Here is a 19,192-nt window from a genome sequence, read left to right as displayed (position 1 = left end):
TGTGATACTGTCTGCTGAGCAACTGTATCTAATCCTATCATGTGTGATACTGTCTGCTGGGCCCTATATCTAATCCTATCATGTGTGATACTGTCTGCTGAGCCACTGTATCTAATCCTATCATGTGTGATACTGTCTGCTGGGCCCTATATCTAATCCTATCATGTGTGATACTGTCTGCTGAGCCACTGTATCTAATCCTATCATGTGTGATACTGTCTGCTGGGCCACTGTATCTAATACTATCATGTGTGATACTGTCTGCTGAGCCACTGTATCTAATCCTATCATGTGTGATACTGTCTGCTGGGCCACTGTATCTAATACTATCATGTGTGATACTGTCTGCTGGGCCCCATCTCTAATCCTATCATGTGTGATACTGTCTGCTGAGCCAATGTATCTAATCCTATCATGTGTGATACTGCCTTCCGAGCCACTGTATCTAATCCTATCATGTGTGATACTGTCTGCTGGGCCCTATATCTAATCCAATCATGTGTGATACTCTCTGCTGGGCCCTATATCTAATCCAATCATGTGTGATATTGTCTGCTGAGCTACTGTATCTAATCCTATCATGTGTGATACTGTCTGCTCAGCCACTGTATTTAATCCTATCATGTGTGATACTGTCTGCTGAGACACTGTATCTAATCCTATCATGTGTGATACTGCCTTCTGAGCCACTGTATCTAATCCTATCATGTGTGGTACTGTCTGCTCAGCCACTGTATCTAATCCTATCATGTGTGATACTGTCTGCTGAGCCACTGTATCTAATCCTATCATGTGTCATACTGCCTTCTGAGCCACTGTATCTAATCCTATCATGTGTGGCACTGTCTGCTGAGCCACTGTATCTAATCATATCATGTGTGATACTGTCTGCTGAGTCATTGTATCTAATCCAATCATGTGTGATACTGTCTGCTGGGCCACTGTATCTAATCCTATCATGTGTGATACTGTCTGCTGAGCCACTGTATCTAATCCTATCATGTGTGATACTGTCAGCTGAGCTGCTGTATCTAATCCTATCATGTGTGATACTGTCTGCTGAGTCAATGTATCTAATCCTATCCATAGTTTATAGGGTCGTAGTGCTATAGATATGCTATGCTGTCTCCTATACACACATTTTTTTTTGGGGCGGACACATATGTATTGGGGCTTTTTCCCCTGACATTTTAAGCCCTGAGGGTATGTTCACACGGCAGCGTCCATTACGGCTGAAATTACGGTGCTGTTTTCAGGAGAAAACAGCACCGTAATTTCAGCCGTAATTGCATGTGCAGGCGTCTTTCGCTGCGTCCATTACGGACGTAATTGGAGCTGTTTTTCCATGGAGTCCATGAAAAACGGCTCCATTTACGTCTGAAGAAGTGACAGGCACTTCTTTGACGCGGGCGTCTTTTTTACGCGCCGCTTTTTGACAGCGGCGCGTAAAGAAAATGACCGTCGGTACAGAACATCGTAAGACCCATTCAAATGAATGGGCAGATGTTTGCCAACGCTTTTGAGCCGCATTTTCGGACGTAATTCAATGCTAAAACGCCCGAATTACGTCCGTAAATAGGGTGTGTGAACCCAACTTTAGTGGCGCCCCGGCTGCTAGAGCTGCATTGTTGGGTCACTTAGGAGACCCAGCGATGCAGCTGAAAGCTGCGGACAGTCGGCCATGAGGAATTTGCAGGGGGGGCCCAATAAGAACTTTTGCATCGGGGCCCATGAGCCTTTAGCTACGCCCCTGAGTATACAGGTGACAGATCAGTCTCTTCTCTCTGAGTGTACAGTATACAGGTGATAGATCAGTCTCTTCTCTCTGACTGTACAGTATACAGGTGATATATCAGTCTCTTCTCTGAGTGTACAGTATACAGGTGACAGGTCAGTCTCCTCTCTGAGTGTACAGTATACAGGTGACAGATCAGTCTCCTCTCTGAGTGTACAGTATACAAGTGATAGATCAGTCTCTTCTCTGAGTGTATAGTATACAGGTGACAGATCAGTCTCTGCTCTGAGTGTACAGTATACAGGTGACAGATCAGTCTCTTGTCTCTGAGTGTACAGTATACAGGTGATAGATCAGTCTCTTCTCTCTGAGTGTACAGTATACAGGTGATAGATCAGTCTCTTCACTGAGTGTACAGTATACAGGTGACAGATCAGTCTCTTCCTGAGTGTACAGTATACAGGTGACAGATCAGTCTCTTCTATGAGTGTACAGTATACAGGTGACAGATCAGTCTTTTCTCTGAGTGTACAGTATACAGGTGACAGATCAGTTTCTTATCTGAGTGTACAGTATACAGGTGATAGATCAGTCTCTTCTCTCTGAGTGTACAGTATACAGGTGACAGATCAGTCTCTTCTCTGAGTGTACAGTATACAGGTGATAGATCAGTCTCTTCTCTCTGAGTGTACAGTATACAGGTGACAGATCAGTCTCTTCTCTGAGTGTACAGTATACAGGTGACAGATCAGTCTCTCAGTCTCTTCTCTGAGTGTACAGTATACAGGTGACAGATCAGTCTCTTCTCTGAGTGTACAGTATACAGGTGACAGATCAGTTTCTTATCTGAGTGTACAGTATACAGGTGACAGGTCAGTCTCTTCTCTGAGTGTACAGTATACAGGTGATAGATCAGTCTCTTCTCTGTGTGTACAGTATACAGGCGATAGATCAGTCTCTTCTCTCTGAGTGTACAGTATACAGGTGACAGATCAGTCTCTTCTCTGAGTGTACAGTATACAGGTGACAGATCAGTCTCTTCTCTGAGTGTACAGTATACAGGTGATAGATCAGTCTCTTCTCTGAGTGTACAGTATACAGGTGATAGATCAGCCTCTTCTCTGAGTGTACAGTATACAGGTGATGGATCAGTCTCTTCTCTGAGTGTACAGTATACAGGTGATGGATCAGTCTCTTCTCTGAGTGTACAGTATACAGGTGACAGATCAGTCTCTGCTCTGAGTGTACAGTATACAGGTGACAGATCAGTCTCTTCTCTCTGAGTGTACAGTATACAGGTGATAGATCAGTCTCTTCTCTCTGAGTGTACAATATACAGGTGATAGATCAGTCTCTTCTCTGAGTGTATAGTGTACAGGTGATATATCAGTCTCTTCTCTGAGTGTACAGTATACAGGTGACAGATCAGTCTCTTCTCTGAGTGTACAATATACAGGTGACAGGTCAGTCTCCTCTCTGAGTGTACAATATACAGGTGATAGATCAGTCTCTTCTCTGAGTGTACAGTATACAGGTGATAGATCAGTCTCTTCTCTGAGTGTACAGTATACAGGTGATAAATCAATCTCTTCTCTGAGTGTACAGTATACAGGTGACAGATCAGTCTCTTCTCTGAGTGTACAGTATACAGGTGATAGATCAGTCTCTTCTCTGTGTGTACAGTATACAGGTGACAGATCAGTCTCTGCTCTGAGTGTACAGTATACAGGTGACAGATCAGTCTCTTGTCTCTGAGTGTACAGTATACAGGTGATAGATCAGTCTCTTCTCTCTGAGTGTACAGTATACAGGTGATAGATCAGTCTCTTCACTGAGTGTACAGTATACAGGTGATAGATCAGTCTCCTCTCAGAGTGTACAGTATACAGGTGACAGGTCAGACTCTTCTCTGAGTGTACAGTATACAGGTGATAGATCAGTCTCTTCTCTGAGTGTACAGTATACAGGTGACAGATCAGTCTCTTCTCTGAGTGTACAGTATACAGGGGACAGATCAGTCTCTTCTCTGAGTGTACAGTATACAGGGGACAGATCAGTCTCTTCTCTGAGTGTACAGTATACAGGTGATAGATCAGTCTCTTCTATGAGTGTGCAATATACAGGTGACAGGTCAGACTCTTCTCTCTGAGTAAACAGTATACAGGTGACAGATCAGTCTCCTCTCTGAGTGTACAGTATACAGGTGATAGATCAGTCTCTTCTCTGAGTGTACAGTATACAGGTGATAGATCAGTCTCTTCTCTGAGTGTACAGTATGCAGGTGATAGATCAGTCTCTTCTCTGAGTGTACAGTATACAGGTGATAGATCAGTCTCTATTCTCTGAGTGTACAGTATACAGGTGATAGATGAGTCTCTTCTCTGAGTGTACAGTATACAAGTGATAGATCAGTCTCTGCTCTCTGAGTGTACCGTATACACGTGATAGATCAGTCTATTCTCTGAGTGTACAGTATACAGGTGACAGATCAGTCTCTGCTCTGAGTGTACAGTATACACGTGATAGATCAGTCTATTCTCTGAGTGTACAGTATACAGGTGATAGATCAGTCTCTTCTCTGAGTGTACAGTATACAGGTGATAGATCAGTCCCTTCTCTGAGTGTACAGTATACAGGTGATAGATGAGTCTCTTCTCTGAGTGTACAGTATACAAGTGATAGATCAGTCTCTTCTCTCTGAGTGTACAGTATACAGGTGATAGATAAGTCTCCTCTCTGAGTGTACAGTATACAGGTGAGAGATCTGTCTCTTCTCTGAGTGTACAGTACACAGGTGACAGATCAGTCTCCTCTCTGAGTGTACAGTATACAGGTGAGAGATCTGTCTCTTCTCTGAGTGTACAGTATACAGGTGACATATCAGTCTCCTCTCTGAGTGTACAGTATACAGGTGATAGATGAGTCTCTTCTCTGAGTGTACAGTATACAGGTGATAGATCAGTCTCTTTTCTGAGTGTACGGTATACAGGCGACAGATCAGTCTCTTCTCTGAGTGTACAGTATACAGGTGACAGATCAGTCTCTTTTCTGAGTGTACAGTATACAGGTGATAGATCATTCTCCTCTCTGAGTGTACAGTATACAGGTGATAGATCAGTCTGCTCTGAGTGTACAGTATACAGGTGATAAATCAATCTCTTCTCTGAGTGTACAGTATACAGGTGATAGATATGTCTCTTCTCTGAGTGTACAGTATACAGGTGATAAATCAATCTCTTCTCTGAGTGTACAGTATACAGGTGATAGATCAGTCTCTTCTCTGAGTGTACAGTATACAGGTGACAGATCAGTCTCTTTTCTGAGTGTACAGTATACAGGTGACAGATCAGTCTCTTTTCTGAGTGTACAGTATACAGGGGACAGATCAGTCTCTTCTCTGTGTGTACAGTATACAGGTGACAGATCAGTCTCTTCTCTGATTGTACAGTATACGGGTGATAGATCAGTCTCTTCTCTGAGTGTACAGTATACAGGTGACAGATCAGTTTCTTCTCTGAGTGTACAGTATACAGGTGACAGATCAGTCTCTTTTCTGAGTGTACAGTATACAGGTGATAGATCAGTCTCTACTCTGAGTGTACAGTATACAGGTGACAGATCAGTCTCTGCTCTGAGTGTACAGTATACAGGTGATAGATAAGTCTCCTCTCTGAGTGTACAGTATACAGGTGACAGATCAGTCTCTGCTTGAGTGTACAGTATACAGGTGACAGATCAGTCTCTTTTCTGAGTGTACAGTATACAGGTGACAGATCAGTCTCTTCTCTGAGTGTACAGTATACAGGTGACAGATCAGTCTCTTCTCTGAGTGTACAGTATACAGGTGACAGATCAGTCTCTTCTCTGAGTGTACAGTATACAGGTGATAGATCAGTCTCTTCTCTGAGTGTACAGTATACAGGTGATAGATCAGTCTCTTCTCTGAGTGTACAGTATACAGGTGATAGATCAGTCTCTTCTCTGAGTGTACGGTATACAGGTGATAGATCAGTCTCTTCTCTGAGTGTACAGTATACAGGTGATAGATCAGTCTCTTCTCTGAGTGTACAGTATACAGGTGACAGATCAGTCTCTTCTCTGAGTGTACAGTATACAGGTGATAGATCAGTCCCTTCTCTGAGTGTACAGTATACAGGTGATAGATGAGTCTCTTCTCTGAGTGTACAGTATACAAGTGATAGATCAGTCTCTTCTCTCTGAGTGTACAGTATACAGGTGATAGATCAGTCTCCTCTCTGAGTGTACAGTATACAGGTGAGAGATCTGTCTCTTCTCTGAGTGTACAGTATACAGGTGACAGATCAGTCTCCTCTCTGAGTGTACAGTATACAGGTGAGAGATCTGTCTCTTCTCTGAGTGTACAGTATACAGGTGACATATCAGTCTCCTCTCTGAGTGTACGGTATACAGGTGATAGATGAGTCTCTTCTCTGAGTGTACAGTATACAGGTGATAGATCAGTCTCTTTTCTGAGTGTACGGTATACAGGCGACAGATCAGTCTCTTCTCTGAGTGTACAGTATACAGGTGACAGATCAGTCTCTTTTCTGAGTGTACAGTATACAGGTGATAGATCATTCTCCTCTCTGAGTGTACAGTATACAGGTGATAGATCAGTCTGCTCTGAGTGTACAGTATACAGGTGATAAATCAATCTCTTCTCTGAGTGTACAGTATACAGGTGATAGATATGTCTCTTCTCTGAGTGTACAGTATACAGGTGATAAATCAATCTCTTCTCTGAGTGTACAGTATACAGGTGATAGATCAGTCTCTTCTCTGAGTGTACAGTATACAGGTGACAGATCAGTCACTTTTCTGAGTGTACAGTATACAGGTGACAGATCAGTCTCTTTTCTGAGTGTACAGTATACAGGTGACAGATCAGTCTCTGCTCTGAGTGTACAGTATACAGGTGAAAGATAAGTCTCCTCTCTGAGTGTACAGTATACAGGTGACAGATCAGTCTCTGCTTGAGTGTACAGTATACAGGTGACAGATCAGTCTCTTTTCTGAGTGTACAGTATACAGGTGACAGATCAGTCTCTTCTCTGAGTGTACAGTATACAGGTGACAGATCAGTCTCTTCTCTGTGTGTACAGTATACAGGTGACAGATCAGTCTCTTCTCTGAGTGTACAGTATACAGGTGATAGATCAGTCTCTTCTCTCTGAGTGTACAGTATACAGGTGATAGATCAGTCTCTTCTCTGAGTGTACGGTATACAGGTGATAGATCAGTCTCTTCTCTGAGTGTACAGTATACAGATGATAGATCAGTCTCTTCTCTGAGTGTACAGTATACAGGTGACAGATCAGTCTCTTCTCTCTGAGTGTACAGTATACAGGTGATAGATCAGTCTCTTCTCTGAGTGTACGGTATACAGGTGATAGATCAGTCTCTTCTCTGAGTGTACAGTATACAGGTGATAGATCAGTATATTCTCTGAGTGTACAGTATACAGGTGACAGATCAGTCTCTTCTCTCTGAGTGTACAGTATACAGGTGATAGATCAGTCTCTTCTCTGAGTGTACAGTATACAGGTGATAGATCAGTCTCTTCTCTGAGTGTACGGTATACAGGTGATAGATCAGTCTCTTCTCTGAGTGTACAGTATACAGGTGATAGATCAGTCTCTTCTCTGAGTGTACAGTATACAGGTGATAGATCAGTCTCTTCTCTGAGTGTACAGTATACAGGTGATAGATCAGTCTCTTCTCTGAGTGTACAGTATACAGGTGATAGATCAGTCTCTTCTCTGAGTGTACAGTATACAGGTGACAGATCAGTCTCTTCTCTGAGTGTACAGTATACAGGTGATAGATCAGTCTCTTCTCTGAGTGTACAGTATACAGGTGATAGTCCAGTTCAGTGTGTATGTTTAAAAAACATTAAAGGGTGTATGTTATGCTTCTCTGTATATGTGGATTTAGTTAATTGGATACAGGGAAGGTTGTATTAAGGGTTGAATGGATATAACAGACGCTGCTGGCTTTTTCACTGTGAAATATTTACGTTTGCCAATTTCCATTCTCTCAGCCGTACAGCTTCCAGACACCTGTGAGACTCTGAATCTCTGAAATTTTGCATATACTGAGGCGTTATTATTGTGCCTCCCAGTGGCCCTCTTTGTGTCTCTGTACTGGTACACGTGTGCGCCAAATCTATGTGTTCTATAGTAATAACAATGATATTCCATTATGATTCTCAGCATCTACAATTACATATAACTATAACTTGTCTTCTAGTATGTCTGACATGTCGGAGTGCAATGCTCTGCAATAACTAAGTTACGTCTCTAATTGTAACGATGAATAACTATGTGTCAAAATGATTATAGCCATGCAGCTTTCCAACAGTAATGATTGATTTAAAATGTGCAAGTCTCTAAATAAATTTGGCGCATTTTGGACTTTCTAATAGTCAGAATATCAAATCTACATCTGCTATGAGCAGGTATAATATTGCGCCAAAATTGATGCCATTTTCTGGCTTTCTTCATAATAAATGTCTCCTTGGAAATCACACACATTCTTCTCTTCACTTTTGATATTTGGCAAATGATGAGAAAAGAGTCCAAAAAGGATGTTTTTTGGCGCAGTTTATGTTCAAATCTGGCGTGAACTGCACTGTCAATGAGGGACTTTGTCTCTGTTTTAATAAGCAGCAATAGACTCATAAGTTGAAATAGTAATATAATAATCTTTATTTATATCGCACCCAGTGACGTACCTATAGGGACTGCAGCAGTCACAGGTGCAGCCCGGGGTCTCATAGACCCTCCCACCACGTTTGTCAACAGTTAGGCCTCATGCCCACTTCAGTTTTTTTCGTCAGGGTGCTATCTGTTGTTTTGACTGATAGCACCCTGACACATTCATTTCAATGGGGTCATGCACACCTCTGTTGTTTTAGCGGAACCGTGCGGCCGTTCCGTAATGGCAGGTCCTACTCCTGCTCGTTTTTGACGGAACAGTCTCGGCCTTTGCATTGATTTGGTCCGTGAAACAATGGACTGCACATGGAAGCCATCCATGTGCGGTCCGTGATTCGCGGAACCGTCATTAGCGGCCGTTCAAAGGCCGACGGAAGTGTGCATGAGGCCTTACTGTAGTAATTGAGGCCTATGTAGTTACTAATAGGTGAAACTACATGAGTCCCCTTTACTACAGCAACTCCTCCATATACTTACTCTCCTCGCTCCTGAGTTTGGTCCTCTTCGACTTCGGGTGCAGTACGGCGTTCAGCGTCAGGTTGTTGTATGCGCGGTGCACAAAATGTCCTAATGCTGAACGGAACTAATCCTATCATGTGTGAAGCTGCCTGCTGAGCTTGTGTATCTAAACATATGTGTGATACTGTCTGCTGAGCTTGTGTATCTAAACATATGTGTGATACTGTCTGCTGAGCTTGTGTATCTAAACATATGTGTGATACTGTCTGCTGAGCTTGTGTATCTAAACATATGTGTGATACTGTCTTATGAGCTTGTGTATCTAAACATATGTGTGATACTGTCTGCTGAGCTCGTGTACCTAAACATATGTGTGATACTGTCTTCTGAGCTTGTGTATCTAAACATATGTGTGATACTGAGAGAGAAAGAAGAGTTGATCCAGCTGTAAAGGATCTGCCAGGCACAGCTTCTGTGTATACGCCCATAGGTAATCAGTCTGCACCTGAGTCTATGTCTGTGAGACTGACTCCATCTTCCACCACTCAGGATGGCAGGCTTAGGAGTGGGAGAGCCTATCGCAGTCTGGCCAGACGGAGCTAGCTCCCGCCCTCGCTCACGGTGTTGCCGTGGGCAACTGCCCCATTTCCCTTAGCTTTGTGTACCCTTGTCTGTTTGTGTCGTGCACTTACTGAGCGTAGGGACTGCCGCCCAGTTGTACCCCGTCGCCTAGGGCGGGTCGTTGCAAGTAGGCATGTGCGATACTGTCTGTTGCGGCCCTGTATCTAATCCTATCATTCTAAAATAAAGGCATTGTGCCTCAGATATCACTCCCCAATCTTTAACATTTATGGTTTTAGCCTGTCATTTTTGTAAAAGCAATCCCCTATGAAGATCTACCTGGAGGACATGGCAGAAGATGAGGCAGATTAACCACTTACTCGCTGCATCTCACATTGTTGGGAAATCGTTCTCCCCATAGAGATTTCCATTATTGGAAACTAAGAAGGATATCCAATATCGGCCATTTAGTAGACACGACTACCACTCTCTTTCTTGGACCTAAAACGTACATTTCCAGGCATACCCGGTACCACCCTGTTATTCCTACATTCAGGCACGCAGTTATGTATCGAAACACTTCCACATTCTCCATCAATGGAATGAAAGTCAGCTCTTCGGGCCATTCTCACGAATCCACCCACGAGGTCTTATTTACACCCAGATATTAAACACTCCCCTAGATTATACTCAAACCAAGATAGGTCTGTCCAGATTGACGGAAGATTTGCCAAATTTAACAATATCTATACTCTTGACGGCGCTGGAATGTCGTTATGATTATCTCCACCCGCCGTTATGTGGAGATGACCCTCCATCTATATCATCGTGCATTTATCACTCCGATCAGGGGTCATGGGATGGAGATATCGCACACAGATAATTGCTGCCGACGGCACGCGGCCTGGGCTGATTTATTTCACTCTTTATGGCAATGTCCACTAATACAAATATTCTGGCGTCGGATTACTGACTTTACCAGTAGCCATTTAACAAATTGATCCCAGACTGGAGCATTTTCACTATATAGACATGGATGTGACCCCATGACACTGAGTTAAATCTATTCTACACACTTGGATCCAGTCGTCCCTCCCTCAGTTTCTGGAAAAACTCTGACTTGTGGGGAAAATGAACTAGATAGACACTTCTTTTAAGAAAACACACACAATGTTTCATTGAGATTTGGCAGAGTTTTATTACAATTTTGCTCAGACATGTCTGATAATCTATTAAAGATTGCTCCCAATTAACTGCATTGCACCGCGGCCGACTGATACTGATATAGTATATGTCTGGTGCGGAGGGGACCTGCGTGCCACAGGGACCGGTTCAGTGTAGCCGGGCGCGTTCTCCCACTGGGTTAGGATACATTTCCGCAGCTGTAAAGATACATTACACAAGTTAGTATTGGGCTTCAATAAATCAACAAACTTTGTTGCTGTTTATTTACTAGTTGTCCCTTTTTCTTGTCCCCGTCCTCTTTCTCCTCTCCCCCTTTTTCCCCATATAAGACTTGTGATGAGGAAATTTATATCTTTCATTTGAAAACTCTGTTTATAATTTCTAGAAGTAGCCAAACTTGTTCATAGATTTATTTTAAATATTTTGCCTCATTTGTATTCATGTTTTGATGTGCCGCAGTTATCGTGTCTTGCTGTTTTCTGTTTCTTGTTTTATATTGGAAAATTCTAATAAAAACATTTGAACATAATCCTATCATGTGTGGTACTGTCTGCTGGACTGCTGTATCTAATCCTATCATGTGTGATACTGTCTGCTGGGCCCTGTATCTAAGCCTATCATGTGTGATACTGTCTGCTGAACTGCTGTATCTAATCCTGTCATGTGTGATACTGTGTGCTGGGCCCTGTATCTAATCCTATAATGTGTCATACTGTGTGCTGGGCCCTGTATCTAATCCTATCATGCGTGATACTGTCTGCTGGGCCCTGGATCTAATCCTATCATGTGTGATACTGTCTGCTGGGCCCTGTATCTAAGCCTATCATGTGTCATACTGTCTGTTGCTCTGCTGTATCTAATCCTATCATGTGTGATACTGTCTGCTGGACTGCTGTATCTAATCCTATCATGTGTCATACTGTCTGCTGGGCCCTGTATCTAAGCCTATCATGTTTCATACTGTCTGCTGAACTGCTGTATCTAATACTATCATGTGTGATACTGTCTGCTGGGCCCTGTATCTAAGCCTATCACGCTGTCTCTGAAACATATATATTTTTTGTATTTAATTTTTTTTTACATTTTGAGGCCTCAAAACTGCTGACAGCGCAATATAGGGGAGGCCATTGTCACGTCACCTTTTGTCTTGGTCATGTAAGTTGCATAACCGATAAATCGATGCTTAATTCCCTCGGCGCCGGTGTCGCAAGTCCTCAGTCGTGCAACACACGACCAAAACAAAAGGTGATGTTACAATGCCCCCCCTCCACGTCGGCTGTGAAAATAAGTTGTGGGGGGAACACCGGGGCTCATGATCTTTTAGCTTCACCCCTGATAGCACCAAAATATTCCACAGCACTTTACAATTCAGAGGGATCATGTACAGACAATATCAGACATTATATAGTGACAAACCAAGTAACAATTCAAACAAGAGCAGTGAGGACCCTGATCACAAGAGCTTACAATCTATGGGAAGTAAAGTTGTGTTCTGAAGCTACGGGCTTCCTGCATGAATGTGTCCTAAATTAAAACCTGGTATTAGAGGGTTCAGCACTTGTAACAGATATCATATACCATTATAAAACAGATGAAACCTATTTCTCTAGGCTGACTCCTATATCTTCTGCTACATTCACACCTGCTGGTATTAATGTACTTTAGGCATGTTTGTTTTTTTTTAAATGTTAGAAATTGGGATTACCCTGTAATTTTTTATTTTTTTTTGCAAAAGGCACCAGAAACGCTAAAAGATTGAACAAAACCTAAGACATATTTCAATGCTGTCTATCACAAGATGCGTTACTTACCATTTGCCTTTGTGCAACATATTCAGACCTGGCAAAATCCTTGTGTGCAGTTTATAACGTGTGTAGTATAAGGGCTCGTTCAGACGTGGCAGAGTTTTTTCGCTGCAAATGTTGGTGCAGATTTGGGGCAATTACGCAATGAATCTGCACCAACATTTGCATATTTGACAGGTAATTCAGACGTTGCAGAAAACAGCGGACTTGCCACAGATTTCAGTTTTTGCATTGCAAAGACTAAAATCCGCAGTGAAATTCCGCTTCTTCTCCGCAACAGACAGTGCAGGCTGCGGAGGGAAAATTCCGCACCGCAGCCTATGGTCCGCAACGTCTGAACTAACTTACCTAAAAATGTATTGAAACAAATGTAAAAAACGGCCGCTGGAGAATTCCACTGCGGACTGTTCACAGCAATTCCGCTACGTCTGAACCTGCCCTAAGAGAAATGTTTCAGGTATGAAACATATTCAACTCTGTCTCATCACTCAGTACAATGGCCGTTGCCAAAACCTTTTCCAGTGACTTTATTCCTACATGACTATGGGTTAGATTTATCAACACTAGTGCAGGAGAAAAGTACAGATGAGATCATGGCATCAATCAGGTTCTAGGTCTTTTCTCTATTTTTCCTTAAAAAGAATTCCACATCTCTCCTGACACGTCTGTTTTAATAGATACATATATTTCCCACTAAATAACAATGCAAGAACACCTTTTCTTAGAGCTCTGTGCTGGGCCGTTCCTCTGTTATTCTTCCTAAAATTGTATGAATAAATTGAAAACTGGGTGTTACCATTCCCCCTGGTCAAAAGGGCGTGTCCCTACATAGTCTTACTCTGTCAGTACTGATTGGACAGTGTCAGGCTGTGTAGGGACGCGCCCCCAACTGGTAACACCCAGTTGTCAATGTATTCATAAATTTCTAGGAGGACTAACAGAGGAACGGTACAACACAGAGTTCTAAGAAAAGATGCTCCAGAATTGTTATTTTAAGGGGAATACAATTATTTACTAAAACAGACATGTCAGGAGAGTAAAAAACTAATAGTGTTGGTGAAAAGTCTACCCCTTATATGTTGACCTCACCTCTAACCTCTTCTAATAGCTGACCCCGTGGATGTATTGAAGGGCCTACAATTTCAAACACAACCTGAAGGTGTAAAGAGGATCTCTGGCTTCTGCCCTGCCCGACGTTCAAGTACTGGTGGAGATGTGGCCTACAAGATATCCAAGCAAGCTCAGATCAGCGCTCCCACGCGGCAGCTCTTCCCAGGTAGGTGCAAAGTCGCACAGTCATAAGTGGGGGGGGGGGGTGAGGCTCTTGTCGACAGTTCTAACACCTAGTCACTGTACAGGTAAATTCCCAGAGGACTTTTCAGTCATGGCGCTGGTACGAGCTAAGAGTGGCTTGCAAGCATTCCTCCTGTCCATCTATAATGAGCAAGGAGTCCAGCAGCTCGGGGTGGAGTTGGGACGTTCTCCTGTCTTTCTATACGAAGATCAGAGTGGAAAACCGGCTCCTGAAGATTACCCAATATTCAGCGGGGTCAATCTGGCCGATGGAAAGTCAGTAAATATCTCTTTGGTACCTTCACCCCAAATGATATCTTCTGCTTCCTCCATGTCTCCAGCCTTCCTCTCCACATCTTCTTTCATCCTTCCTTCTGTTATCCTCTTGTTGACTCTTCTCTTCTCTCGCTCCCACCGTCCAGATGGCACCGCATAGCGTTGAGTGTGCAGAAGAAATCAGTCACTTTAATATTGGACTGTAAAAAGAAGATAACTAAGCCGTTACCCCGAGGAAACAAGCCCATTGTGGACACCAAAGGGATCACAGTGTTTGGGACCCGAATTCTGGATGAAGAATCATTTGAGGTGAGAGGAATGTTGGTTAATGTTCCCGGATTCATCTCTTAATAATTGCTGTGCTATAATTCATTACTTTAGATATGACGTGTTTATATTTGATTGGGTTTCCTTTTTTCCAGGCACCTTAGACCTGAAGTATTTATGTTTGTCTTGTGTATAAATACTTGTAGTGGTATTCCCCTGTCAGAAGGTGATCACATATCACTAGAATATTCCATCACTTTCTGATCAGTAGAAATCTGACTACCGGGACCCCCACTGATCCTGCAAATGAAGGGGCTACATCTCTGATTCAGCTCATGACCACCAGGAGGAACACGGCCCCGTCCACTTGATTCATGATTTTTTTCCCTCATAAGGAATAATTATAGTCACATTATGACACTGATTTTTGCACTGACTTTTCGTCACCATGTAGCATCTGCCTTGAAGAGTACCTGCGCTTACACATAACTTTTTATATTTAATAGAGAGATGTTAGAAGTTTTGATCGGTGGGGGTCCGGGTGCTGAGGCCCCACTGATCGCTGAAACAAAGCACTCTGCCCCTTCATTTAATAGATTTCTAGGGGTCTTAGCACCCGGACACCCACCGATCAAAATTCTGGCGTATTAAAACTTTTGTGAAAGTGCCGTGACTCTTTACAGAGAGCGCCGTGACAGAAGAAAAACACCTCTGAAGTCTAGATGTCTGCCCTCCCATGGAGCAGGAGTGCTGAGTTTTGAACTTATAGTTGTCATTTTATTCAGTATTTCTGCACGCGCCGGCCTACAGTCTCCTGTCACAAAGAAACGCCACATGTCCATTCCCAGCTGGCTGTCAGAGGCCGGATCCCTTAGAAGCTCAGCCAGATGACCCTCAGGGTCTCTCTACTGTACAGTGTTGTGTCCAGACCTGGCGCCTTTCACTGACTCCTCTGGAAATGTTTTAGGGTCGCCCGATGTCCTCTCCAACTGGCACCAGTCAGTGGTAAATGGAAAAAAAAACTCCCAGACCTAAACTAACTCTGAGACCTGGTATTTATTCCTGAAAAATTCCCAATATACCGATAAACATACATGAGTTGTCACACTCGGGCCGCCATTGTCTTCTCTCCATTACATTTGGTGTTTTAGAAGGAAACGTGATATTGCTCTGGGGGTAATGTGTGTAGTGTAAATACTATAGAGGGAGGATTCATATCTTCTGTTTTTCATACATTTCAGCAGCTGTGGATATTTACTTCTGAATGTGCCATTGTAGCAAACAGGACAACTATACGTATACATTGACTTCATACGGAGACTTATGGAGGTTTTTTCTTTTGGATACCACACAAATCTGACAAATCAAAAAAAATTGTGCCACATTTATCTCATGCCGCATTACGAAGGTCTTCTCCGCTATAAGCAGACGCCTGCGTAGTACATTGACGGAGGAGACTCCCGAGCCGCTCTACAGCTTCCTGCGCACGACCTTATAGTGCAGAGCTCAATCGTGTAGTTAATAGGTCTACTGCTTTCTAATATATTAAGGGACAGATTTACTAAGACTGGCGTTTCACACACTAGCCTTAGACCTCGTTCACATCACGTTTATAGCCTCCCGATGTATGACTCTGATGGAGGGCTGAAACATATCCCACTGTATAGGAACAAACAAGATATAGGAGCTGCACTGTAGCATAAACCAAATAGTCATACAGTGGGATACATCGCATGATCCCCCCAGGCCTACCTGAAGCGCTGTGCCCGGGGAAGCTCCTGATGCCACTGTTTATATCTGGAAAGTGATGTCAAGAGCTTATCAATGCCGGAGTCCCCAGGCAAGAGCATCGCAAGCACTCTGGGCGGGAACTTCATAGTTAAAAGCCCCTGACGTCACTGTCCATATATAGACAGTGATGTCAGGGGCTTCCCCAGGGCCGGTATTTCCTGGCCGAGCGCTACCTGATGCTCTTCCCGGGGACTTTGGCCCTGGGGAAGCTCCACAAGCTATACGTTTAACCTATACCTGTGATGGATGCAATTCAGTGGCATGTCACACATAGCACCCGATGGAATAGCGCAGTCTACTACATTGCTCCATCCTCCAAAGAAAATTGTATACTGACGTATGCCAGCCTGACAGGGACAATAAGGACACTCTTTTGGCTGCTGTCAGGCTAATGGAGCCCTATGGACACAAATAGCGTGCACGTCGGGTGCGTTTCCGATGTACACGCTAAACGTAGGACATAAACGCATCTTCTGCTGCCTGTGAACCTCTATAATCGTCAGCTTCTGGTGTAAATTATAGTAAATTTGTTGGGCTTTGAGTGGCCCCCACCTCCTTTCGCTAAGCCCGCTCACATTTTAAAAAGTGCCATACGTTTCTGCCATTAATTATATAAAATTTGTCATCTCATGGATGGCCCTGTCCATTCCGCGAAACCTCACCCACTTTCTCAAGAGCGGCAGAAAAACAGAAAGGGCGGGTTCACACGTGGCGGAATTTCACTTAAATTCCGCTGCGGACACTCCGCAGCGTTAATCCGCAGCGGTGCCGTTTGTCCATTGACTTACACTTTAATTTAGCAGTGTTCGTTTAGACGAGGCGTAAAATTCCGCTGCGGAGCATAGGCTGCGGAGCGGAATTTGGTGTCCGCAGCATGCTCTGTCTGTTGCGGAGCAGTGGCGGACTGGTTGCGGACTCATGGCGGAATTTCTCCATTGACTTCAATGGAGAGTCAAAATTCCGCAATGAAGTCCGCAGATCTTATGTGTGCTGCGGAGCGTATTGTTTTTACTACCATGACATTTCTTCATTCTGGCTGGACCTATGTATTTCTAGGTCTACAGCCAGACTGAGGAAGTCAATGGGGCTCCCGTAATGACGGGAGCGTTGCTAGGAGACGTCTGTAAATAGTCACTGTCCAGGGTGCTGAAAGAGTTAAGCGATCGGCAGTAACTGTTTCTGCACCCGGGACAGTGACTACCGATCCCAATATACATGTATCTGTAAAAAAACATATAAGTTCATACTTACCGAGAACTCCCTGCTTCTGTCTCCAGTCCAGCCTCCCAGGATGACGTTTCAGTGTAAGTGACGGCTGCAGCCAATCACAGGCCAAGCACAGGCTGCAGCGGTCACATGGACTGGCGCGTCATCCAGGGAGGTCGGGCTGGATGCCGAAAGAGGGACGCGTCACCAAGACAACGGCCGGTAAGTATGAAATTCTTTTACTTTCCCTAGGGAAAGTGCTGTCCCTTCTCTCTATCCTGCACTGATAGGGAGTAGGGAAGCACTTTTCCCGCAGTCCGCAGCAGCTAGTCCGCATCAATTTTCTGCACATTTTGTGCAGATCCGCAGCAGAATCTGCAACGCAGATTCTGTGCGGCATTGATGCGGACAGTTGCGGAGGAAATCCGCCACGTGTGGTCATGCCCAAAAAAGTCGCAAATCATGACGCAAATAATTTGCTACTCTATAACACCGGAAAACTGGTGTAAAGTCCTTCATTAATTCCCCCTTTCTGTTTCAATTTCTTACCATTTTCAAAATAAGGACAGAGGAGAGATTTGTGCTGCTGGTGTATTTATTTCACAGAGAATTAAATAGACTGAATACATTTGTAGCAAACCCTCAGCTGTGAAAAGTATTAGGTTTGGGTATTAGTATGGTTTTGATGTAAACAAGAAAGTTTTTCACTGACAGCAAGCAGAGATCTTAAAAACTGTGAGGAATTTAAACACAAAGTGGGAGATTTATCGATTAGCCGCAAAGGAAAGTGGAGTTGTTGCCCATTGAAAACATTTGCCTGAGGTTTTTTTTAAAAACTACAAGCAGTGACCTGATTGGTTGCCATGAGAAACTCCACTTTGCACCAGTTTTGATAAATCTCATTCAAAGTGTATTAGAAAGTTGCAGAACGTTTTATTATAGAATGATTAAGTTTTATTCACAATTCACAACATTTTATGTAATCAAATTACGGAAATAGTTAACGAAATGTTTATTTTTGTGATGAATTTTATCTATTTCTTAAAGAGGCTCTGTCACCAGATTTTGCAACCCCTATCTGCTATTGCATCAGATCGGCGCTGCAATGTAGATTACAGTAACGTTTTTATTTTTTTTTAAACGAGCATTTTTGGCCAAGTTATGACCATTTTTATATTTATGCAAATGAGGCTTTTTAAAGTAAAAGTCCAACTGGGCGTGTATTATGTGCGTACATCGGGGCGTTTTTACTTCTTTTACTAGCTGGGCGTTCTGATGAGAAGTATCATCCACTTCTCTTCAGAACGCCCAGCTTCTGGCAGTGCAGACACAGCATGTTCTCGAGAGATCACGCTGTGACGTCACTCACTTCCTGCCCCAGGTCCTGCATCGTGTCGGCCACATCGGCACCAGAGGCTACAGATGATTCTGCAGCAGCATCAGCGTTTGCAGGTAAGTCGATGTAGCTACTTACCTGCAAACGCCGATGCTGCTGCAGAATCAACTGTAGCCTCTGGTGCCGATGTGTCCTCGCTCGTCTGACACGATGCAGGACCTGTGAGTGACGACACAGCGTGATCTCTCGAGAACACGGCTGTGTCTGCACTGCCAGAAGCTGGGCGTTCTGAAGAGAAGTGGATGATACTTCTCGTCAGAACGGCCAGCTAGTAAAAGAAGTAAAAACGCCCAGATGTGCATACACAATACACGCCCAGTTGTACTTTTACTTTAAACACGCCCAGTTGTACTTTAGAAAGCCTCATTTACATAAATATAAAAATGGTCATAACTTGGCCAAAAATGCTTGTTTTTAAAAAAAAAAAAAAACGTTACTGTAATCTACATAGCAGCGCCGATCTGCTGCAATAGGAGATAGG

The 19,192-nt window shown here is 43.5% G+C and overlaps 1 protein-coding gene across 1 annotated transcript in view; it reads left to right on the top strand.

Moving 5' to 3' along the window:
- COL11A2 (collagen type XI alpha 2 chain) overlaps positions 1 to 19,192 on the top strand; it is a 116,310-nt gene that overhangs the window by 38,848 nt on the left and 58,270 nt on the right. Inside the window, exons 2-4 of the mRNA XM_075836511.1 lie at positions 13,591 to 13,758; positions 13,841 to 14,051; positions 14,198 to 14,360. Coding sequence (XP_075692626.1) covers positions 13,591 to 13,758; positions 13,841 to 14,051; positions 14,198 to 14,360 — 542 coding nt within the window. The remainder of the gene's footprint in view (positions 1 to 13,590; positions 13,759 to 13,840; positions 14,052 to 14,197; positions 14,361 to 19,192) is intronic.

The sequence above is a fragment of the Rhinoderma darwinii genome, chromosome 8, assembly GCF_050947455.1.
Source record: "Rhinoderma darwinii isolate aRhiDar2 chromosome 8, aRhiDar2.hap1, whole genome shotgun sequence".
NCBI lineage: Eukaryota > Metazoa > Chordata > Amphibia > Anura > Rhinodermatidae > Rhinoderma > Rhinoderma darwinii.
Note: the sequence above shows the minus strand (reverse complement) of the source record. Positions and strands in the feature narration are given on the sequence as shown.